This window comes from Sander lucioperca, chromosome 1, assembly GCF_008315115.2.
Source record: "Sander lucioperca isolate FBNREF2018 chromosome 1, SLUC_FBN_1.2, whole genome shotgun sequence".
Classification (NCBI taxonomy): Eukaryota; Metazoa; Chordata; class Actinopteri; order Perciformes; family Percidae; genus Sander; species Sander lucioperca.
In genome coordinates this window covers 37692509-37718479 of record NC_050173.1, presented here as the reverse complement: position 1 = coordinate 37718479, position 25971 = coordinate 37692509, and the positions used below count along the sequence as shown (strand labels likewise).

Below are 25971 nucleotides of genomic sequence, written 5' to 3'. Positions count from 1 at the left end.
GTTTATTTAGCTTAGGAGTTCAATACAGAAAACAAGGAACACTTCATCCTTCAGTTTGTTAGAAAATGTTACACTTAAAATAACCAACCATATTTTTCACTGGACAGAGGGGAGATGCAAAATTGTAATCTGCAAAGTAACTAAAGTGGAGAGAAAGTACAATATTTGCCTCTGTAGAAGTATAAAGTTGCACAAAATGGAAATACTCAAGTAAAGTACAAATACCTCATACCTAAAATGTGTCATGGATGTTAGGGGACCCCCCCCACACCCAAGCGCGCGCGCGCGCGCACACACACACACACACACACACACACACACACACACACACACACACACACACGTTTTATGAACTGGATGGTTGGGTGTGCATGCGCTCCAGTCACGAGCAAAGGAAAGGGAAATCATTGTAAATCCCATTCAGTGCCTTGTGCATCCTTTTGACAAAACGGGGGAAAAAGACGTTTTTTCTTTTGTTTCCTTTTCCTCAGCATTTCGGCGCTGTCCTCTCTGTGCAGAGTAGCAACAGACTAGGCATCGATTGGTCGAGGTTCACCTGACTTTTTGCCCCATCCACGGACATTCATTCAAACCATCTCTGTACTGTCTCTGCCAGCATTCAAACTAAAGACTTTTTTTATAAGAAAAAGCGCACAAGCTTCTGCGCTTCTGGACCGGAGATCTGGAGATGAAGACAGATTTTATGCTTTTCTGTCGGACTTTGATTGGAATAGCATATGCCTCAGGTGAGGAGACCTTTACAGTGAGTCTGAAACTTTTGAGCGCATAACTTTTTATGAGTGAAAATGTCGAGCTGACTGCTGACACTGCCTTTCGGTAAATAATTGATCCTAGGTTGGTCAGAGTTGTATTTCTAGAGGAGTACAAGTTTTATTCATGTTAAACTGCGGTCCTAATCTGAAGCCAGGAACATCTTGGATTTACGCTTTTCTTCATGACACGTACTTTCTATTTAATTAGCCTAATTGTAAGGGGCCCCTAGGGTATTTTTTATTGATATTTAATGCAACATATTTAATCAAAAACGCGAAATCTTAGCCTGCTTTCTGTTTGCATTTCACAGTGCACACGAATTCCTTCATATTCATTTATCACTCAGTACGTGATTGAAAGCGTGCCTCCCCGTATGGGACTGAATTAAGAAGAATCCAGTGGAAGTCTTCGAGTCTACATGCAGATAGGCACTAGGGGGAGGCATGCTGTTTTTTTTTGCGTTTGATAAAGATGCTAATTGATGATGCTTAACTCAGAAGGAGAAGAAAAACAACATTCTATCTATTATGTTGAATTTGAGTGACTTTAGATCAGGGTGTATGTATGTAGGTCACATTTTAGAGGCAGAGTGGGAGGAGAGGACTGACATGTGGAGTGGAGGAGGGAGGGGGGGGGGTCAGATCCCTTCAAATCTCTGGGTGAGAGAGTGGTCTTTTTTGGTAATCTTATTTTTGTAAAGCAAGTGAGAGGTGAGAGAATGTCACTTGCTTTGAATACAAATCAACTTGTTTCAAGAATTGCAGGGTTATTCTGAGTGTGACCTGTCTCCATATGTGCTGTATAGTCACTTGTGTGTCTAGAAAATTCACAAAACAAGTAAAACTGAGACTAGATCATCTAAAGCACGTTGTTTTCAGTGCACTATTTCATATCAGATACATGAAACAGGGCCCTCTGATTGACTTTGTTGACTGGGAGCATGGCTGAGAGTGTTTGCAGTTTTGCCCAGTGACTCAATGTGTATGTTTGAGTTGTTCATCACTGATTGCTGTTGAACAGCTGTTCATAAAGAACAGGGAATACTTTTGTGAGGGGCGGTCGCCATATGTCTATCTGAATCATGACTCCGGGGTGGAGGGATGGCTCTCGCTCCTTGCATAAATATCACTGAGCTGTGCTGGGTGTGTCACGTACATTTGTAGGAACAGATAAACAGGGACTCTGTTTTTTTTTCAGAGAGGAGTGCAGATTATGGCATCACAAAATCCATTTCAGGGGAATCACTGCCCTCAGTAACAGTAATGATAGATTTTCTAATGTGCGACAAATTGATTCTGAAGTCTCTCGGCCACATGTCCCTTTGAGGCTGTATCCAAACTTTTGCAGTATTCAAAACGAAGAGAAAACTCAAAAAAATACACATAGGAGTTTTCCATTAATCCACAATGTGTACCATGAAATTGTAAAGCTCTGTCTGACACTTCTGTCATCACACAAAACTGATGTGCTTTTTAGCGAATGTGTGGTGTTATCTGTTGAAAGACTTACTGGCAACCCTGTTAGTTCAACCATGCAGGGCCCCCATCTTTCTCAGTCGACACTGAACGCATAATGGAGAAGAACCAATATCTCAGAACTATCCTGCAGGCTGAAAGAACAATCAGCTTCATATCAGTGAGGCACATCTTTCAATTACAGTCTCACAGTATGTACCTAAGATCGAGTGCCACATTGAGGTGGAGAGGTGAGGACAAGGTTCAGAGATGTTTTTTCTAATGATGCAGTCTTATGTAAGGGTTGACCATATTCTTGACATAATGGATATGTAGAATTAATGTAAAATGTTTCTTTTCAGTCTTTTTTTCCCCTTGTGAATACAGAGCATGACACAACTCCAAGAAAGACAAGGTCAACATTTTACCTTTTGTCTGTTCTGCCTTTAAGAATCTCTCATTAAACAACTTATGCATTTAAAAAAAGAGTCTTAATTGATTATATAGCTCATATTTTAAATACTAAATAATCATATTTGTCTTTAGTCAGATAGGTTTTGTTAACCCTCTTAACCCCCAAATATCTTTCAACAAAATACAAATGTGTGACATTAAAAAGACACTACTGAGTCAGAGTCTTATGCAAGCATAATTAGAGCCCTGCCCCATTATTATGACCGGAGCGGGAGATTGAAGGAGAGTGGATTGCAGACCTGCCAGCCCAGAAGTCATTGTCATTTAAGGGGAGGGGAAGGGGGTGGGGGTGTAATTTACGCAGCAGCTGCATTTATGGAGCTTCAAGATTTCACCCCGAGCCATTTTCTACCATCTTCCTCTCACGCTCAGTCTCTGGTTTGAATTATTATGGGTCCAAAACATTTCTTACACAGCTAAAAAAAATCTGTCTCATTAAAAAAAAAAGACGTCTTGGTGCAACTTCGTTGGTATAGGATACTACTGAAATGAATTTTGAATAACTCATTGATTAATTCATCTCCTCTTAATTTCGTTGTTTTTGTTGTAGCATAATTGGCTATTGAGAACCTTCCCAGTCACATATGAAAGACACACATATGAGTCAATCTTTTTTTTTTCTAAAGCTGAGCTTTAGAGCTGAATGATCTTTGGCTTACTCTGCGTCTTGGGTGCATAGTGTTGATATTGCTTTTAGCAGAGTGTTTTCTGTACGCATACCTCCGCTTGATCAGATCATCCCAGAAATCTGACTCTAAAACTATGGGTATTATTCTAGTCGTCCACTTGTAGGGGTCGAGTTGTTTTAGCCAACAATAGCCCCTTATCCTCAGTGCTGATCTCAGGATTCAACCTCAGGACTCCGAGGAGCGGACCCTCGGTGTCTGTCCTTGCATATCTGGTTCTATCAGCTGGAGAGCAGCTTGGGTGAGAGAGGAATGCTGCTGCTGCTCCGTGTGGGAATCTCTCTGCAGTAAAGTCCAAATAAATAGGGAGTCCGGTGCCTCACTCATCACTGGCATGAAGTAGCGAGGCCCCTTGGGCATTAGGATGTCTGGTCACTCACTTTCTCATCATGCTAAAGCACCAACACCCCAAATATGACTAGAGCTGAGAGATAAGGTCTTTCAACACCAGGAATCTGCAGCATAGGCCAAATATGTGTCTAAATTGGTGTTAGATAGTTGATGAAAACCATCTGTGGTATTTGTGTTTTCATATTTCTGACCCCTCCATATTTTCTGTGCCCAGTTTTTAGCCATGCTAGCTGCATGCTAGATGCATGGCTCTATGTGTGGCATCAGGTGGCAATGTGTATCTGTTGGTGGCTCTACCACTTTGCTTCAGACTAAAATATCTCAGTAACTATTGGGCAGATTGCCATGACATTTTTTTTTTTTTACAGACTTTCATGGTCCTACAGGGATTGAATCCACTGCTTTTGTTGATCCCTGGACCTTTCCTTCAGTGCCACCATTAGGTTTACATTTTTATGCTTTTAGTTAAACTAGTGCACTGCTTGTTGAAAATGTGTCTGTTCGGAACGGAACAACTTCAAACTTGACACTGTGCTCCCTTGGTTCCTGAGCAATACACCTGCCATGACATTACTCTACTTTGCAGATTTAGATTATTAATACAAAATATAATCCACTAATAAATGATGTGATATTATTATAGATTAAGCAGTAGGCTAATACACAATACATTTACCAGCTACAACATTAATGTGTGTAACAAATTTGATAATTTAATGACATTCCCATCAGCCACAGCTGGCCTTTGTGTTTACTGCTAATAAGCAAATGTTAGCATGCTAACACACACAATTAAGATGACTGACATGGTAAAGGTTACACCGGCGTGACGGGTGTGAGCATCTTAGCATGCTAATGTAGCTTAAGCCACTGCTGTGCCTACTGTATGTACAGCCTTGCAAAGCTGCTAGCTCGGTTGTAGACTCTTAGGGCCGGGTTATGCTAAAAAAAGAACTGGTTAGTTTGACGTGTTGTGCGACCACATCGGTAATCAAAAGTGTTTATGCAGACCGAAAATCTGGTTATCATAGAGAGGGGGGAAATGCGATGTAATTTAAATACGGGATAAAGGCACACATTCTGCTCCAACAATGTATACGTTTCTTAGCATTCTTATCACTTCCCCACACTTGGAGTAATTACCACGCAGAGAAGGTTTATCTATTGATTCTCTCTCTCTCTCTCTCTCTCTCTCTCTCTCTCTGTCCTTTCTATCATGCTCACCCAGGCCTGAGTTTCATACTGCAGCCAGCAGAGCACATAGACAGTCAGTAATCAATTTTTGTGAGCACTTGAGCTATAACTCAATGAGTAAATTAACACACCCATGAAGGGGTAAGAACGTTAATTAAACGTATAAGTGCTTTTACCTCGAAGATGAAATAAATGATATGTCACTGCAGCTAACATTAATTGTTGACAAAAACGGTCACAAGGACTGCTGCACATTTTTCTGCTCAGCTTAAATCTTGGCGAGCTAGTACAGGTCGCATATCATTCGGCAGGGAGGGGGTTATCAACAAATTAGGCAGTTCAGAGTAATTCGGGGTTTTTAATTTACAGCTACACATACTTACCTAGTTGTTCTCTTGACGTTGTAATGCAAGGCCAAATAATGATATTCAGCATCTGTAACGGCCAGCGTTGACAGACACTGAATTGTTTTGTGGCATCTATTGCTTGGATTGCTTGCTTGGAACTGGATCTTGGTTCACGTTGGCTGTTAGACGGATATTAAAACACTCCAAAGTGCTTGCGTTGCTTAGAAACAAGCATCATTTAGAGCACTTCCACCATCGCTATTACATTTAAATTGCTACTCTCAGGCAGATGTGTGTGTAAAGGGTTGTGACTTGGAAGTCCGTGGAGCATTTCATTGGTCACTCATACCTCTTGCCTTGTCATTGGAGGTCGCTTGAGGTTCATGGGAAAGAGTCCATTGGCAAAGCCTGAGGAAATTACCAGCTTCCCTCCCTTTAGGCATTCAGCACCATAATTGTTGACCTGGCACTCCCTACTTTGCCCTTGTTTTCTACGGCAACTTAAGCTGCTGCAGTGATTTAGCTCACTGGGACATCTGACACGGCACCACATACTTGTTTATGGCCTGAATCTCCAGGACTTAGGTAACAAGCGCAGCAATGGACAATTTTGGCCTCTGAACAGTCACAGCATGAGTTTTAGGAGCATGCAAGCCATCACAGCAGGCGCGGACAGTGCTAATCGTTGGCATTTGCTTGTACTAAAAGAAAAATTATAGAAGTTTCACAACAGAAATGTCATCGCCAGGAGCCAGGACAAAGCATTTACCAGGGGAAAACATTTATCAAAGATGAAAATGATGACATGCAAAAAAAAAAATGGATCCCCACAGAGGAAGAGCTTGAGTTGTCCGGTGTGCCTGTGAGGCAGGTACAGGAAGATTTAGTCAGGGACAGAGGTTTTAAACATAGGAAGCTGGACCAGATGGCGTGTCGCCGCATCCTTAATTTCTCAGCCCTCCTCTGGCAGGATGTTGGAAAGGCCTAACTCCCCTATTAGTGGAGAGGACAGGAACGTGGTGGATGTCATTCTACTCTGTAGTAACAATGAAATCAAAGCCGGGCTGCCAGTCAGTCCGTCGCCTGGCTTTGGCCCGGCCTTGTGTCCAGATGACTCTTTCAGAGTGAGAGAGAGGGAGTATGTTACAGCATGAGGCCGGCTGACTCCACATCCAGAGTGCAGGTCTGCTTCATGGCCTGCATGGCCTCTCGTCCTTCGCCGGACATACAAGGCTATTTCAGAGTTCCCCAGCCTTGGCTCTTTGCCAGATACTGTGTCACTGAAATAACTAGCTGCACTGTCACCTACATGTTTTTTTTTTGTTTTTTTTTAAAGTGCAATACAGTTCTAGTTAATACGTTTGCTGTTTCATTCAATTGGGTATAACCCTGTGTAATTTGTGTCCATTGAAGGGGAGTCCGAGCTGTATATACAGCACAGGCATTGTACCCATTTATACAGCAAATAACCACAAAGCAACAGCACAGGTACCTAATTAGAATTACTATATCTGTGAAAACCTGTATCTGTATTTTTGAAGGACGCCCACGTCGCATCCTTTCTGACAAACTATTTGTTTACACAAGGTTCCTCTTTTCCTGTTCCTGTCATGTGACTGATCAGGGACAAAACTACAGAGGAGCGAGGAAACACTAACAGCAACATCTCCTTCACCGTCCATGAAAAAGGGAAGTGAGAGACGCGTGAACATGATAAAGAAAACAGGAAATTTGCTCCCAATGAAAAACATTGCGTCGCTTTTCACACAAGCTTTAATGTGCCCTGTGTCGTAGCCCACGTCTTCATGTGTACCTTTTATGCTCTCGACTCCTGCCTGTCTTGTCTCTGTCTGCTTGTCAGAGAAGCTTTACATTTTTAACGGGCTTAGAGTACCCTATGGCAGCTTGGCGTCTTCCTCTGTATGTGTATATGATTTATCTTTATTCAGCAGGTGGCCTCCATAGGCTGGGAAGTCCGGTTTCAGTACTCCCTGACTGTGACAAAACACCAGCACTAGCCCTGAACAGAGCTCAGAAAAGGATAAGATGAATGCAAATACACAGAGGCATTTAAATGGGTTAAAGATCTATATATATATATCACTGTTCTTCCACTTACTAGAGCAATTCTACAGTTCATTGTGTCATAAATCCTCACAAAACAAGAACATTCAAATAGAAAATAGAATTGCCTCTGTAACTCTACAAAGCTTTTAGTTGGACATTTTTGAGGCCACACGGGAGTGCTACATACATACACTGTCTGTTTACCCACACACACTTATAGCCATCATCAAGCAAGGGAACAAGGGATTTGAGAAGAAACTCTGTTTGACTTGTTTGACTCTACTGCACTTTAGAAAAAAATAGGCTGCAGTATTTCACCATTTTCTATTTTTTAAAGCAGGGATCTTCAACAGGGTGTCCGGGACCCCTAGGGGGTCCTCAGAGTCAACGCAGGGGGGCCTCCAAATTATTGTTATTTTTTGAAAGTTTTTTCAATGAATCCATCACATTATTAGCAAATATAAATCCCCGCTGAGGATAGGCTTACTTACTGGCCTATGGGTTAGGTGATCACTAAGGTAGCCATCCACAGATACAGTTAATCCTGAGGATTTACTGTGCCATGTGTATGTTAAAATGAAAACATGATTTATAAAACCATGCCAACAATTATAAGGTTATTTTAAAAGCTTAGTATTCTATGCAAAAAGGTATGTATAAAGGCTTTAGGCCCCCCTACACGTAAGCGTTTAATACGCAACTTAATTTTATACAATATATGTAGTAGGGGGTCCCTGCTCCTTCTCTCTTTCAGTTAAGGGGTCCTTGGCTTAAAAAGCGTTGAAGACCCCTGTCTGGAAATACACATATCACACTAGAGTTAGATGAGAAGATTGATACCACTCTGCTGTCTGTATATTAAATATGTACCTACAGCCAGCTAGCTATCTTAGCTTAGCATAAAGATTGGAAACAGGGGGAAACAGCTAGCCTGGCTCTGTCAGAAGGTAACACAATCTACATACCAGTACCTCTGAAGCTCAGCTGATCTTGTTTTAATCATAGAATCCACATCTAAGTCTTGGGAAGACATAAAATAAGCATAGTTGCCTAAATGTATCTAATTATTCCTTTTAATTTGGAGGAATTTTTACTTTGTACTCTGGCTGGGACAAAAAGGAGATATTGTGGTTATGCAAGTTTTTCTGTTAAATTATTTTCATATTTTACAGCACTGAACTGTTGCAAAGCTCTCACATGCAGCAGTCCTCTGCCCCTCTTGGTATTCTGGCCCTTCAAACATAAATAAAGAGCTACTGCTGATGTTCCTCTGGCATGCTGTTTGAACACTTCAATTGCTTCAGTCGCACATCTTTCCTCCCCTGTCATCCAGGTATGTGAAGCTGACACATCAAAGTGCAGCCTGATGCACAGCCTGAGTGAACAGGCACAATTGTCCTGAAACATTCTGACTCCTGGCACTTTTCTCACATATACATCTGGCACTTCCATCATGACAGAAGCACGCAGCACACAAAAGGCAGAAAGACCAGCTGTTTGACCCCATGTGTCTAATGTAGCCATCTCTGTATGGTTGGCATGCTTGAACTTTGTTCATTGCCTCATCCTTATCTGAATTACATTTTACCTACCAAAGCACTTATCAGTCTCTCTCTTGTATTGCTGTTTTAAACAAATATCGGCCTGAAAGTTTTGCTTAGGCCAGTCAAAACTTAATGTTTGCCTGGCAGATCTAGCTGGAGCTGGTGCAGGGTACACACACATGGCTCCCACAGTGAAAATGGCTTTTCACAATAACAGAGAAAGCACATTTCACAAGAGCGATGTCAAGTTTTTACAAGGACATGTTCAGTGAGCTGTTTCTCAAAGACAGGACTATGTCAAATGAATGCCAATGAAAAGTTCTTTTTTTAACTTCAGTAATTGCTGAATTATTTTTGACAATCCCCAGTGATTAGTATGTCAGACATTGTGAACGCAATGAGCTGAATTACAAGGTTTATAAAGTCTTCAAGTGCTTAAAACATATAAAATTGGCTTAACAAGATTAACAATTTACTGTCCGAGATTGTTAATGCAGCGTTTTATACATCTAAATGTGTGTTTATGCCCTGTGTAATCACATGAAAACAGAACGAGTTAGTCAAGTGTGGAAATATCCTGTTTTATCTTTATATGGTTAAAATGATGCTTTTTGTTGGTTGAAGCTAATCAGCCAAAGCTGCTGCTTATCTCTGCACCACCAGCTGGAATGCATGGGAAAAGAGGGGAACCAAGTTCAAATATTGTTTTGGCTCTCTGCCCCCTGTTCACATTTGTAAGGTGGTTGCCAACAAGCCAACCACCGTCCATTTGCGTTGTCAGGCCAAGCAATCATTCTGAATAGATAGATGTTGATCTGTCAAATGTTGTTAGCTATAGAATAAGGATTTGAATAATGGGCCATACAAGCGATTTTGCATGTTTTATCTCCCAACAAGTACTTTACATCACTGCTAACCATTTTCATACCATGCTGTTGTGTTTTCATTTTCTAAATGTGTTTTTCTGACCTTCCAGGCAGCCAATGGCTTCCATTAATGTCTGTACTGTGTAAAAAAAAACCGATTATCTGCCAGTGATATGTAATCTGTAACAGTATACATCAACTTTGCATTTATTTTAATCAAAATTACACTGTCATTATGGTTATTTTTTCAAATAAATCTTCACTTTGCAATGATAACAACTCCCTGACACAAATAAATGCAGGCAAGATGTTTACTGTGATGGATTACACAACTTAAGCAGTTCACTGATTGACTTTCATATCTCACAGAAATGAATGAAAGCCAGTGGCTTACAGTTAATATAGTTATATATTATAATATATATTATAATATATATATATATATATATATATATATATATATATATATATAGTTAATATAAACTGTAGCTAAGGAGCTTATATAATACATGAAAAAGTCTTAGTTTTAACTCAAGAGTGAACTTAAAACATGTTGTCGCAGTGTACACTGACACTGTTGAGCCAGTCTCCCTTAACCAGAGTTCACAGCTGCAGCTCTGCTTACTCACTGTCCACCTACACAGCTGTTTGTGCATCGGCTAAAACGACTGTTCAGGAGCAAGGCTTGTACGATATATGGAGACTCTTTTTTACCCCCTGCTTCATTGTTTAATGCATATTAAAATAAATGAGCTGACTGAGTGATAACAGTCATAACAATCTGTCAAGAGACGCAGCATGAAAGGTCATAGCAGGAAAGCGTGTTTATTATCATGACAAGATATGCTATCAGCCATGAAATTCTATGAATTGATGTGTTTGGTTTTCTTTGGCATTCGCTTTACATTGCTGAACATTGGAGCAGCGTGTGCTTTTAATTGTATTTGACAGAGTGCAAACAATTGCTAATGGGATGCTTATGTTTTCTCAAACCATTAATGTAGCTGACAGGATGACAGGCCTCCATATCTGGTGTCTCACAGTTTGGAAACATGATGTATACATTATACAGCACATCCATATGGAAGATATTGACATCTGGCACAAAACATTTTCATCATTGTGAAACGTGGGGAAAGCGCTAGCAGCTCCTGGAGAATCATGGGTGAGACTCACCAAGGCGTAGAAATGCCCCTTCATACCTCTCATCAATCTCAAGTGTCCAAACAGCAGAGAAGTCGGTGGCTGTTTTGGCCAGCAGCCATGTGTATCCCAGCACACATTAAGTTATGACTTTGCGGCATCTCCTTCGGCAGTTATGAGAGAGCCACTTAGGATGACAAGTGATGTATGATAGATCCAAGTAATGTGGTGCTCATTAGCCTCAAACTCGCCCTGGAAATATAGACCATGTCAGGACCGCTGAGCTCACAGGACACCAGCATATTTGTCATGAATTGTATCAGTTTGAATGATCTGTGAAGTGTTTTGCTTGACTTCAAAGAGCTTTTTGCTTTGTGTCTCTGTGTGGGTGTAATGTCCATCTCTGCCCTCTGGTGTGAGACACTCTTGCTGTACTGTGATAGACACGATCAGTCTGTCTTGCTATACTTGAGCAATTCAAATAGCAGAAGCTGAAATCTTCCCTTTACACTAAATACATATTTTTCCCTCCCAAAATACACCCCCAACGTCTTGATGTCTCATCTCTCTTAGAGCATGCCAGTCAGTCATGACATTTCAAAGAGATTTACAATTTGCATCCTGTCTGTCAGTGTACGATCTCTCAACTAATTGTGAGGGAAGCATCAATCATTGAGACTCAGCTACAGTAGCAATTTATCTCAGAGCATATCACTCTAAAAGAAAAATCATGTCACTGCACATCAGCCTGTACTCTATATTCTCTTTATATTTTCCCATATATCTCAGAGATCTTTTCAATTCATGTTTTGTTTACTGTTGAATATATACTATATATAAATGTATGTTGTGCTGTGCACTGGGAAGTTTATCCTTGGACTTTGTGTTAAAATCACAATGGGTATAATTTTTTTTTTTATTACGGCATATTATTGTAGTTTGTAGAACAATGTAGAAGGAATTTGTGTGGGTGGCAGTGTGTATTGCCTGCCACAATATCTTGTTTGATATTATCACTCGGTGATATTATCACTTTTTTTAATATTTCTTTTTAATATTACACATAGTGGCTTTAAAGCAACAAGTCTTCCAACCTAAACAACAAAACAAGTATTCTTTTCAATGCCTTCTGAATTTGTCCATAAGAGATTCATATAAAGGTTTTCTGATGTGCCACCTCTATGGTTAAGGTTTGGTTAAGTTTAGGCAACTAGAAACTAGTAAAGGATCGGTAGTCGGGGTTAAAAGAAACCACAATGACTGCTGGTAGAGAACAGGATGCAAACAGCAGTCATCGGCACACTTTGTATGGCCCAACCATCCACCCTGACCTCCTTTTTGTTTTGTGACACTACAACAACATCACACTACTTCCGCCTTTGCCTTTATATATACTTTGTCATTATTCACACAGCCTCAAGAGGCCAACATCAGAAAAACAGATCGTTTTAAAGGAATAATCTCAAATATTTTTATTTAAATAAATGTCTGTTAAGTCCCTATCTATTGCCGAATGAGGTAACACAATGGTGATTGAGCCTATGGCCCACTGATGAAAGCCCTTGCGCTTGCAGTATTACTAACTTGGCGTCTGTGGCGACATTCCCTGGAAAGGGCAGAGGTAGTCTCGCATTGTCAGACCTTCCTCCATAGTGCTGCGGAGAAGGGTCTGGCTAGTCCACACAGCATTCTGGGATGGGAGAAAAACGTGCTCCGGTTTATTGGCATTTCTTTAAACCAATCACAATCATCTTGGGCAGCGCTAAGCGCTGGACGGAGCAACGGTGCCTCTGCAAAATAGCCTCGGGAAGGAGCTTGTTTTGATGGAACATGTATGTATACGTTCAAAAGTTGTTTTAGTTGTGCAATAGAAAACTAAGATTCAACAGATAGTCTAGCTAGCTGTCTCGATTTACCCTGCAGAGATCTGAGCTCTGTTTTGGTTGCCTCCAACTCCGGTGGGAGATTTGTTTCTCTAGCTGCAAAATGCTGCACTATGTTCACCAGCTAGTCACTAACTTTGTCTGTCTGCTGTTAGGTGCAGGGCAGGTAGCGTACAGTGTGTTTACCAGAGCTTTTATCACTGAAAACAGCAGATGAGAGCTGTGAGAGTGAACAGAACAGTAAGTTGCAGGTCAGAAAACCAAAACATTGTGCTGAAAGGAGCTGATAGAGGAACTGCAGAGTCGAGTGATAATTCATATGACATATCCAAGAATAACTACTACTTTTAATCCATTTTTAATATAAAAATACCAGATTAGTGCAGCTTTTAAGTTGTTGTCAATTCTGATTCTACCTCTCAAACTAAGTTTGTCTACTTGAATGTCATAGTAAGATACAAGCTCCCAGGCTTTCACATAGCTCTCTATCTAAAGCCAGAATAGTGAAGCTGTCCTGACAGGAATTTCCTTTCACACTTTCCCCTTGTCTGTAGCTCTTGGGGGGCCCTGTGTATATGTTTCTCCACTGTTTGGCCTCACAGCATTTCAGGTGTGAGGAAGAGACAAGCTGTGTTCTGTTGCAGACGGGTGGGGATGGGACTGAAGTCGGTGGTGGGTTCACATCTGAGCTGAGACAATATGTTGGTAAAACTTTGCTTCTCCTCTGGGGCAGAGTTAAAGATCTCTGAAAGAGTAAGGAAGGAATACCCTGCTGGGAGCCAAGCTGGGAACGATTCATGCACTGCCACCACTTCCCACTTCAGTAGTGTAACATGTTTGTTTTCTGTCACCATCCCGATATTAGCTTTCCTAGTTCACACGCATACAAGTGTTATTTTGTGCTTTTAAATTAGCATGATGTCACTTTTAATATCCGAGCAAAGACACAAAACAGATCTTGCTTGATGGTTTTGTCTCAACTGTGTTCCCCAGCAGAGATGAACTATGACATTTGAAATGTCAATCAATATATTATTAGCACGATAGAAAGTAAGAAGTTCAACACCAGTAAAGCACATGGGAAGAGTTCAACTTTTAGGGAAATACACTTATTATTCACAGAGCCATTTTTTTATTTACATGCATTCCTTCCTTGTCAAAACCTGTCCCCTGCATTACCCACAATGCAACTTGACTGCCAACAGTTTGGTCAGATATTTGGGAGTGTTGTTACATTACATTACATGTCATTTAGCTGACGCTTTTATCCAAAGCGACTTACAATTAAGTGCTTTCAACCCTGAAGGTGCAAACTCCAGACAACAAGTAGTAAGTGCAAGTACATTAGCTTTAAATAAGCAAAACTACATATGAAAGTGCAGCTTCAAGAAATATATATACATTTTTTTTTTTTTATGTTAATCCGAGGTGTAATCGGAAAAGATGTGTTTTTAGCCTTCGGTGGAAGGTGCGTAGGCTTTCGGCCATCCTGATGTTAATAGGGATAGTATTGTGCTCATGGATGTATAGGTTGTGCTGGTATAGCGGCTTCTGTAGTCTGAGCTGCTAGCCTCAAGCAGAGATGAGGAGCAGGTTTTATCAGACTTTGCACAGCTCCCTCTGGAGACACGGAAGGCTTGATACAACTTTTTCACACATGCAGTAGAACTCCTCAACACCAGTAAACAGACTGCGCTGTGTAAAATCAGTGGAATATGCATAACAGCCCCCCTGAAGCTCATTTATTAACATGTATTAACATATATTATTTACATATATCTTGTTTGTTTAATCCCTATAAAAACCAGTTAGGCTGAGTTTTGTTTTCACTGTGATGTTGCCAGGCAACAAGCAGGAACTCCAGGAGGTGACTGTGTCAGGCCAAGAAATAGTCCGGCACATGTCCGCCTCCTGTAAAACCGTATATACATAATATTGATTTATATTAAATCGGTATATATATATATATATATATATATATATATATATATATGAGAGTACAAACAGATATGAGAGTGGTATTAATTGCTTCAAACTCTCGGCAAGAAAGCAAATAATAATATTTTCCAAAATGTCAAAATATATACTCTTTAAAGAAGTTAATAAAATGATATAATATTGACATTGCATGCTAATTAAATGAACAGTATAAAATGTATCTGTAATCCTTATATTTCTTGGATACCCTTTCTTCATTTTAATGAATTTGTTCTCATTCAGAGTAGATGTTGAAAAAACAAGAATCAATATAGCAGAATGCCACGCAGCAGGAGTGCCGTGATTATTGTCATGTCTTAGAGAGTGTTCCAGTGAAGTCCTTCTAACTGAAGTAGAAATACACAAGTCGTGTCAAAGGAAGGCCATTAAAGAATTGAAGTTTTTTTTGACCTTGCTGAGTAAAAGTTTACTTTACTGTATTCATGACTGAACACTCAAAGTTGAGGCTGTCTTTGAGTTTCCCTGTGTTTGCAGTATTGGAAGGAACCCGGGCTGATCAGTCTCCTTCCAATGGGATCAGCCTTTACTGTAAACACGATTAACAAAATATTTACATGAGAATAACCTTGCTCTATTGTGCTCCCTGGTCAGCAGGATGTGTTGGAGGAATGAGGCTTGTGTACAAGAATGGCAGCTGTCTGGAGCTCGGGGTTTTAATTGGCAGCAGGTCACGACTGACTCTTGTGAAATCATTCTTGCTGCTTCTCCGCTGCCGGTGCTGAAGCCTGTGGTCTGTATTACACATGTTTGAAGATGTGTGAGTCCGTCATGTTGAAACGTCTATAGAAAAGAGAATAATGATTAAAATAATCAATGTAGGCTTTCAGGTGTTCAAATTGCTGCTGTATTTGTCCTTGGATAGTTTGTCCTGCTTTGTTCTCTCTGCTGGGACAGTGCCACCATATAGTGCGTTAAATACAGCACACGTGTCATTTTCAAACACTGTCATGTGAAAAATGATCAGAATTTGCTTTAATAAATGCAAAGAAAGCCTCTCCATCTTCATACATCCTCTCAGTCTGTGCTATCTGTGTGTGTGTGTGTGTGTGTGAGAGAGAGAGATTGTGTGTGTTTTCATCTCAAATGATATCCAGGTGGGGCATAAGTCATGGTGGCATTTTTATATAGACTGTAGGTGTGGAGTCTGACTAAGCGCTAATAGCACCCTGAGGAGACTCTGGGACGGTAATGACATTCTAGACCGGCCACATTAACCAAGCACAAGTCAGCGAAGTGAATGCATTGGTAATGAATCAAGGGCAAATGGTTTTTGTGGCTATTTCAGAGGTGGACGCAGAGAGCTTCGAGCAGCATCGCCTCCTGAGTGGGCTATGGTTTCTCTGCCTGGGTATTTCACTGCGTCAGGGACCGAGTGCTTTGCCTGCAGATTGCCTTACAGCTTGTAAATGTAATGAACAACGTGCTATCTGAGCTGCTGTCGTGTCAGATTTCAGATTGGGAGATGTGTTTAGGAGATTCGACAGCCTAACAGCAGCCCTGTAAAAACCCCTAGGTCCTGACCGACCCGTGTAACATGAATCTAATGCAGTTGCCGTGTTCGCTCCCTCAGGTCTGGTGATTGGCTTTTCTATGACTCCGCCCATCCTTGACAGCTCCAAAGACGACCTAGTTATTCCAGTCCACGAAACACTCACCATTACATGCAGGTATGTGTGTGTGTGTGTGTGTGTGTGTGTGTGTGTGTGTGTGTGTGTGTGTGTGTGTGTGTGTGTGTGTGCTGCTCTGGTTTGGAAGTGTGTACGTGCAATTGTGCATGACTTGTTATTTCAGGCTTCTTATTGTTTCATCATAATGACCCAAAAATGCCAGAAGACATTAATACATTGCTGTGGTGGTATGTGATCAATCAATTAATTAATTAATCAATCAATCAATCAATCAATCAATCAATCAATCAATCAATCAATCAATCAATCAATCAATCAAACAACCAATCAATCAATCAATCAATCAATCAATCAATCAATCACCAATCAATCAATCTTGACAAGTGACAGGTATTATCCAAAGATTTTATATGATACAAAATATGATAGATGAGCTTATAAAATATGGTACATTGTTCTGGATTAAACTACCCAATGGTATACACTACCGTTCCAAAGTTTGGAACCAGCTGTTCTATTGATGTTTTTTTCTTTCCTTGCAATGTACAAAGCATTTCTGTTCTCTGTGCTAGTCAGACTTCAGGGGCACAGTCTATGGGGACAACGTGTCTCTGTGATGTGAAAATGCCTGACCCTGAAGCTGGATAAATAACAGGCTCTCAAAGCTAGCCGCACTCATTCGAGCATACATGCACTTGATGTCCAGTTTCTTTCACCAATGACTGATTTCTTCAATTTATATATAACTGTTGGCCAGAAGAATCTGTGTCTCCATGTCTGCCATTTTAGTTGTCAGTCTGCTTGAACCATTCTACAGCGTTTTGTTCTCCATATTTGTACACATTACTTTTTTTTGCAAACCCTTCATACAAAATAACATCTATTTGTAAAGAGGACTTTCTGCAACCTAAAAGCATGAAAGACCATACAAATATATAGATAGAATAGTCCTCTCAGTCCTCTCTGACTGTGCCCAATCAGCAGATGAATTGATAATGAAAATAATCCCTAGTTGCAGCCCTATATGAAATTAACGCCACCTCAAACAACTACATTAAGTTCTGCTTCATGTATCAGTAATGCAATCAAATTATAAAAACTTAAAACTCACAAGGGTCTTGTTTCTGCATTGAGGACCTTTGATAATTCAAGTACATTTTGCTTGTAATGCGTTGTTACTTTTACTTAAATTACTTTATATTATATTTTAAATGCAGGACTACTAATTTTACAGGGTTCTGTTGCTATTTTACTCTAAATAGATCTTCCACCATTGATACATTGTTACCAAACAATGTCAGTCCAGTTTCACAGGATTTTGTATGCATTGTGTTTCTAATGGAAACTAGTCAATTCAAATTCATTCTATTTAGGAAGACAAAAATATGTAGGGGCTTTAAATCAATCATGTACAACATACAACAGCATTTATCCTTATACCCTGTGGAAAAACCCAGTAAAAAATACACCCAAAAAATGGGACTCTACATTTTCAAATACATATGTTCTATAACACACAGATATGTTTTTGTTTTAAAACACAGCCAACACTGATTTAAACTGAGTCCAAGTGAGATATGAATTCACCCATAATAACTGTCCTTTATCCTTATGAGATCTCTGATGCGCTGCCTGCTGCCAAGCTGTCACTCCATTCAACTTTTTGTTTCTGCTGTATAAACAAAAGTCTTGGAAAAGCTGATAATAAGTTTGGAGATTTACCAATAAAGGTCTTATATGGTTGTTTGTATTTAAACCTCACATGGCCAGCACTACTGAGAATCTCCTGGGAGAGGAAGTCAGTTTCATTTGAGTAAATCTAGTCTTTACAATGTACAATTTTCTTAGGTCTAGATAGAGAGATGCTATTCACGAGGGTTGGAAAATCACCCGCAGCAGAATACTTTTATTGCCTTATGGATTTTTTTGCAGTTATTTCCAGTCATCACATTTTGGCACTGTCTGCAAATGTGGACATTTGTAGTTGGTGGAGGCAGGTGGTGAAAGCAGAGCTATCATTTTTCAGGCAGCCATTATGAATCCACTCAACCTGGCTCATAAAGCCTCCGGGTTAACATGTCCAACCATAACTGAATTTATGTGACAAAGCACCAGTGGTGGAAGAAGTATTCAGATCCTTTACTTATAATACCACACTATAAAAATACTCTGTTACAAGTAAAAGTCCTGCATTGAAATTGTTACTTAAGTAAAAGTATGTAAGTATCATCAGGAAAATGTACTTAAAGTTGTAAAAGTAAAAGTAGTCAATGCAGAAAAATCACATTTTAGAAACTGGAAACGATCCAAACTGTGTTTAATGGCCTAATCATTTCAGCTGGACTTGTAGGCTGTTATATTGTTGGGTAGTTTAATTTATAATAAAACATCGGATTTTGTAAACTACATGTGTTTTGTGTGCAAAAATCTTAATTTGTAAAGTAACTAGTAACTAAAGCTGTCAGATTGATGTAGTGGAGTAAAAAGTACAATATTTCTCTCTGAAATGTAGTGGAGTAGAAGTAGAAAGTAGCATGAAAAGAAAAGACTCAAGTAAAGTACAAGTACTTCAAATCTGTACTTACTAAATTAGTACCTGAGAAAATGTACTTAGTTACATTCCACCACTGCAAAGCACAAAGCAAACATGGATGTGTGGATGCATGGAGACATTTACAGCAACACACACAAATAAACATGCACACACTGGTATCCACTCACATGCACACTCTCAACTTTACAGTTATTACCTATTACGTGACTGGCAGTTTCATATGTAAATATTACAGATACCAAAATACTTTTGATTTTTAACTTAATTTCAAGGATTCTGTTCACATTTTTTCAAGTCTGCCACAACAGTTTTTGAACCTATCCTTTTATTTCAAATTGTACCTGTGGATGATGATTTATCACCCTGAAGCTCATACTAACGTCAACTCTGCCCCGTGTCCTGGCCTCCTCAGGGGACAGCACACTCTGGCCTGGGCCTGGCCTGATCAGACTCTGGTGGGACAGGAGCTCAGCGACCGTCAGGCCCAGCTGCCGACCACCAGGGCCCCCGGGCAGAGGATCGCCTTGGTCAGCGAGTGTCCGGGGCAGCCCGGGAGACCGTACTGCAAGAGTCTGGTCCTGAATGGGGCGCAGGCCAGAGACACGGGCTACTATCGCTGCTATTACAAGGATGTCAAGGCCATCATTGTCGGCACCACTGCTGTCAGCGTTTATGTCTTTGTCAGGGGTGAGTCGCACTCCCACAAACCCACACACACTATACACTTTCTGACGCCATGAGTTTTCTTTTCTATTTAGAAATCCATTTCATGTAGTAGTGAGTCTGCAGTTTGTGGGGGCCATTTTGCTGCCTGAGCTTGTTCTGTGTTTAAAACGAGCATGTTTCATCTCCTGCCTGCCTGACCTGGTCTGCAGTTCTTTGGCTTGCCTGTGTGGACTCTTTAGTCTTCAGTTTCTCTTTTCCTTAGGAGGTTCACAAAATAACAACAACATAGTTTTCCTACTGAAACAAATCTCCTGTTTGATTATGACTTCAATATCAAAGCAGCCACTGCACAACTGGAAGTGGTTGACTTTACCTCAGTAACGCACTGGATGCTGGCAGGATTAATGTTTCGGAAATTAGAGATGCAAAGTGTTTGATAGAGGTAGAAATTAGCAGCTCATTGCCTTTTCTAATTGGAGAAAGGATATGTTGTCATATTTATATTGAAATATAGCAGCAGCTCTCCTTTACTTTACATGAGAAGAGACTTTTCAGACTTCAGTGTCAAATCTGATAAGAACAGCACAATAAAATATGTTTTGCTTTTCTCTTCTGGTGATTTGAGCCAACTTTAAGACTCTGAGCTTGGCCTTAAGGGTTTGCCTCTTTACTTTTTTCTTGCCTCGCTCCATGTGCTGTGGGAGAAAAGTAGAAGTAGGAGTGGATAAGGAGAGTGGGAGAGAGACAGGTGATTGTCATGTAAGGGAATGCTGCTGACCAGTCCACTCAAGTGAAACGACTGTTTATCCTCTCTGACGAGGTGCCAAAACAGTTTCCACAGATTCTACCAGGAGGCTGATCAGAAGCAGATGAAATCGCAGCCATAAATTAGACCCAGCGTGTGGCGGGATGAGAAGAGACGCATGTGGATTGAGTTAGACAGGCAGACGTCACACTTTTACCCTGTCTCTGCTACACACGATCATCCAAACACTCAAACACACGTGACTGTAGTGTGCATGAATGTACTGTATGTATATAAGCTCTCTCTCTCTCTCTCTCTCTCTCTCTCTCTCTCACACACACACACACACACACACACACACACACACACACACACACACACACACGTGTGTGTCCTCAACAGCACCCGGAGCAGACTGTAAGAAAAACTACACACACACACACACACACACACACACACACACACACACACACACACACACACACAAACACACACAAACACACACACACACACACACACACACACACACACACACACACACACACACACACACACACCGTGTTAAATGCTATCTCTTCTGGCACACACCTTTTCACCCAGGCTCATATCCCTGATGGTTTGCAAACTCTTGCAGTGATTTATTGTGAAGAACTTTAACTGCGAGGATTTGTGTATTATTTCTGTTACCTGTGTGTATTTTGACCATCAAGGGGCAGAAACATAAGCCTTTCGATAGGACCTATTGTTTGGCCTTGCTTGCAGATGATTGAATTCATAGCTTTGAGTGAGGGAGAAAAAAAGTATTACATAAAATAAGAACTTATCGTGAGAAAAAGAAAAAAAAATAAGAAAAGAAGCGAGCAGTCACACACCATCTTTGGCTGCTGTAAAAAAGTCGCTGGTATTGACAGGAAAGCCTGAGAGATAAGCATTTCTATAATAGTGTGCGCTCATTCTGTGGGAATATAAGACTTTGTAGTGATAACAGCTGCAATGTAAATTTGTCACACAATTGCTGTGATGTCCCCCAAAGCCCTCCTGTGACAGTAGCTTTGAGTCACAGACAATAGGAAGGAAAATATCAAGGTGTTAAGGGAGAAACACAGGACAGATATTTTCCACTATCAGACAGTTTGGGGTGGAACTGTAGCGCTGTTTAGAGGAGGAGTAAACCCCTCGGCTGTCTGTCTCTCAGCTGACATGTAATCTCGGTTCGTAATGCTATTTACTGTGTGGGGACTGACTGAACTGTTGCATTACATGGTAATTATTGATAAACTCCACATATGGCGTGTCTTCGGGGGTCATTATCAGGCTTTGACATATGTGGCTGTCCACTCGTGAAGTTACCTCAGTAATAGCTGCCATTACACCGGCTGGTAGGCTTGTCATCAGGGTTATACTATAACAGCTCCCTGTTTCTATTACCACCCAGACCCCGAGCAGCCCTTCCTCAGGAGAGGCAGCTACAGCGCCGAAAATGACCTAGAGACCATTTTAATGACTCGCTTCTCCACCCACGTCATAGTGCCATGCCTGGTCACCGTGCCTGATCTGAATGTAACTCTCCACACGGTTTGTACTCACCACAGATTTCTCACACTCTATTCCTCCAATTGAAGCTGTCAAGCAATGCTGTGATTTATGATTTGAGGATTATTTTTTTTTGTGTCATCTCAGTATCCCACGCCTCTGGAGACAAGTCAGATGACATGGGACAACAAGCGAGGCTGGTCCATTCCCAGGCAGATCGTGGACAGCGTGTCGATGCTCATCGGAATTGTGTGTGTCGCCACGCTGGGAGGCAAACAGTATCAATCTCCCAACTACCTGATCCATGCAACAGGTAAAAAAAACATCATATCTGTGCTACCTCCAAAGGTTTAAAGAGTTCAGTCTCCTCTGGTGTTCCAGCAAAAACATTGAGGATCACACAAACCTTAACTTTAGCAGCTACGAAAACATAACCGGCCCAGTACAAATATTTAAATTAGATTTGAAGCTCTACTCTTGTTGAAATTAGCAAGGAAATCAAAGGTGGTGCTCGACTGACTGCACTGCCACCATAATTCTGCATGGCAGCCAGTGAGCCAATTACGCCTTAATGCTGACAATTTAAAGGATTTTATTTCATTATGTAATTTCCTTGAAAACATACAACTCCCTCTTTAATAGGGTGACGTGTGCCATTATGCCAGCAGAATTAAAAGAAAGGAAAGAAAAGGAAGAGAAGAGAAGCGAAGGCATAATTAAATTGTATGAAACTAAGACGAAGAGGTTTCATGTTGAAGTTCCCTCTCGTTGCGAGTGAGCTGAGGGACCCACAGGCTCTTTGCTATGTCGTGTGAAGATCATTCACCTCTCACTTCAAAGGGCGAAAGGAAAGTCATACCCACTGCTGCCGGGCCAAAAGTAACAGCAGCATCAGTCAGAGGAGAAACTGAGAGCGAGTATTCACTCCGAACGCTAATGGAGCGTTTAAACAATCAGGCAATCACAGTCTGCTGCACAGACATCACCAACGCAGGTTGTTTTACACCCCATGCCATTGGCCAGTGTCCAAAGTTTTTTTGCTTTTTCTGTCTTATCTTGAATTAAGGCTTCTCTTTATTCCACTCTAATTTCCTTCACTGATATATACCTTGACAAATGAGTGGAAATAGTGTGAGCTTGTGACAGACAGCTTCTTTATAGTGGGATGGCTCCTCTGGTCCAGAGGAAAGTCATTTCCTCTGGTCCTGCGAGGAAGGAAAAAAAACGCTGACGATGTCACCGTGACCTCTCTCACTGTCTCCCCTCCCTCTGTCCCTCTCTTTCTACCTCCCCCTTTTTTCTCTTTCCCGGACAGGAAGTCAGGTTTACGATGTCAAGCTGTTTCCTGAGGAGCCAGTCGAGCTGATAGTGGGGGAGGCCCTCACCCTGAACTGCACAGCGTTGGTGGAGTTCGACGCTGGAGTGGACATTCAGTGGTCTTACCCTCGCAAACAGGTACGTAGCAGCAATGGTTGGTCACATGTTGAACGGCGTCAGTAAATATACAATGCTGGATTTCATTTCATCTCACCAGCCAAACACTTTGGAGAACACTAAGCCCCATCGTGAAGCTCTGTCTCACGCAACAGAGGCTGTGAGCATCCTGACCATCCACAGCGTCAATGTCACAGACACTGGCCCGTACAGCTGCAACGTCACCAGCATGGACACAAGACACACCCAACAAACTCATGTCATAGTTTATGGTAAGCACTAGCTCAGAACAATGCAGTCTACTACACGGCCTTCCTCTTGTTCAATAGGTCAATCGGTAATCCTACAGTAAATATCACTTTAATCATGAGAATCTGTACATAATAACAAGACTAAATCCGTGTTAGCAGCTCTGTGGGGCTGTACTTGAGCTAAATGCTAACATGCTAACATAATTAAGCAGGTGTAATGTTTGCCATGTTCATGGTTCCTGGTCACTGATCATATCAGGACAAGAAAGGCTCAAAAAATCCCTAAGAGTGGGGCGCCCTGGAAGCTCATCTGGTTTAGCGTGCGCCCCATATACTGAGACTCAGTCCTTGCCGCAGCAGCCCGTGTTCGAGTCCGACCCACGGCCCTTTGCTGCATGTCTTAACCCTTTATCTCCCCGCTTTCCTGTCTTCAGCTGTTCTATCTAATAAAGCCCCCAAAAAATTATGTTTAAAAAAAAAAAAAACCTGAGTATTGAAATGTGAAGGGGTGTTTTATTGCTTATAAAATAAATTCAATTCCAGAAGAATGAATCATTTATTTCCTGAAAAATGATATAGTCTTGCTTTAAAAGGAATGCTCCACAAAAATAATCAATCAAATATTTAGTGCTGTAATCCTGAAGGGGTTCTTCAGGGGTTCAATCACGCTCTGATTCCAATGGTGACCCTGTGCACAGCAAGAAGATGTGTTCAAATATCCACAGAAATGTCTCAAACCACTGCTTGCGTATTTAGCAATGAATTGGCAAAGCAAAAAAGTCAAGATACTGTGTGGATAAACAGCAGAGGAGTGATTTGAGAAGTTTCCGTGGACATTTCGACTGAAGTTTTAAGCCTACAGGGGGTGAGTGTTTGATACGGAGGAGATTTTTGGTGGAGATTACTTTGAGCTTTGAGACTCAGACTGTAAATGAGTGAATGTCTTCTTCTTCCAGAAAAGCCATTTATCAGCCTCAACTACAGAAATGGACCAGTGGTGGAGGTAACTGCTGGCCAGAAGTCGTTCAAATTACAAGTAAATGTGTCTGCCTTCCCCACACCCGAAACACAATGGTAAGATGAGACTCTGGTGTATTCATTAAATGCAATGGGCAATATCCAAAAGCAAAATTAGGCCTCACAGATTAATTTAGAGGCAGAGCAGCTCAGCTGGAGTGTATCCCGCACTGTAGCAGCTGTGCTTTGTGTCCAGGTATAAAGATGGAAAGCTGATAAACCAGCGACCAGAGTTCAAGATGAAAAGGATGAGGATGCACCTTAACCACGCTTTGGAGATCAAGGATGTTTGTCAGGAGGATTCTGGGCTCTACACTGTGGTGCTGAGGAACAGTGCCGCTGCGCTGGAGAGGAGGCTCAACATCACGCTTGTCGTCAACGGTAACTTGTCTGTTGGTCTGTGTACCCTCAATGGAGATCACGCCAGATGTTTTGCACAACCATGAAAGTATTATGATGAGTATTTTATATTAAAAATGAGTTAATGTGTGGTTTGGATTTGGGGGGAAGAAATTAAAAAAAAAACTGAAATGTTGCATCAATAAACAAAAGATGCACACAAGAGTGCTGATGACAGATTGAATGGCAGAGCTGTGGGGCCTGGAAATGTGAAAGAAATAAGTTCATGAAACCATCATCAATGATAAATTACGTTGGAGCTACAATGAAAAGCCATGATGTATGTAAAATTATGGATTAGTTACCAAAAGTAGTCAATGTAAACACATTTGTGTGTGAAGTTTGTATGTTCCTTACATTTTATCAGGGTTTCCTCTCTGTTTTCTAATGGTCTAGTTGTCTTCTAGTCATGTTTTAGTTTCCTCTCATAGCTGTGTATGAGGCGTATGAGGGTGATTTTCTCTCTATTTGTTTTAGCTCTGTTACTGGCAACTAGTCCAGGGTGTTTCCTTGTTCCGCCCAATTAACATAAACTGGGATAGGACTGTGACCCCCAAATATTATGGCTGGCTGGCTGGCTGGATTGATTGATTGGCTCTCTTCTTCCGTAGTTCCCCCACAGATCCATGAGAAAGAAGTGGCAGTTCCGTCCAGTCCTTACCCCAGTGGTAGCAGCCAGACTCTAACATGCACTGCATATGGTCTCCCAGCTACCAATGTCAGCTGGCAGTGGAGGGCCTGGGGCCCGTGTGTCCTCAACAGCACCCGGAGCACACTGTAAGAAAAACAACACACACTCACACACAGGACTGATATTTTTTTGCAAACTCTGTGTAACCAGTGTGGGAGCAGATAAGGTTTGATCGAACGGGACAAGAGGGGAGTGGGATGCGGTGCGTGAAGCGTTATGTGAAGACCAAATGAGAGGAAAAGGTCAGTGTGAAATTATCCACTGGCTCTGAG

General features: G+C 41.2%; 1 protein-coding gene across 3 annotated transcripts in view; it reads left to right on the top strand.

The window, feature by feature from the left end:
- The first annotated feature begins 375 nt into the window (after positions 1–375).
- The window catches only part of flt4 (fms related receptor tyrosine kinase 4), a 43953-nt gene continuing 18357 nt past the window's right edge, over positions 376–25971 (top strand). The window contains exons 1-10 of one of the 3 annotated variants that reach the window (XM_031319278.2): positions 377–746; positions 16352–16448; positions 19376–19650; positions 21810–21949; positions 22055–22220; positions 23223–23362; positions 23442–23613; positions 24549–24666; positions 24806–24990; positions 25620–25785. In XM_031319278.2, the coding sequence (XP_031175138.1) occupies positions 689–746; positions 16352–16448; positions 19376–19650; positions 21810–21949; positions 22055–22220; positions 23223–23362; positions 23442–23613; positions 24549–24666; positions 24806–24990; positions 25620–25785 (1517 nt within the window). In that variant the 5' untranslated portion in view covers positions 377–688. Of the gene's footprint in view, positions 747–16351; positions 16449–19375; positions 19651–21809; positions 21950–22054; positions 22221–23222; positions 23363–23441; positions 23614–24548; positions 24667–24805; positions 24991–25619; positions 25786–25971 lie in introns of those variants that run through there. The other 2 variants (XM_036003743.1, XM_036003754.1) reach the window with 2 other exon arrangements.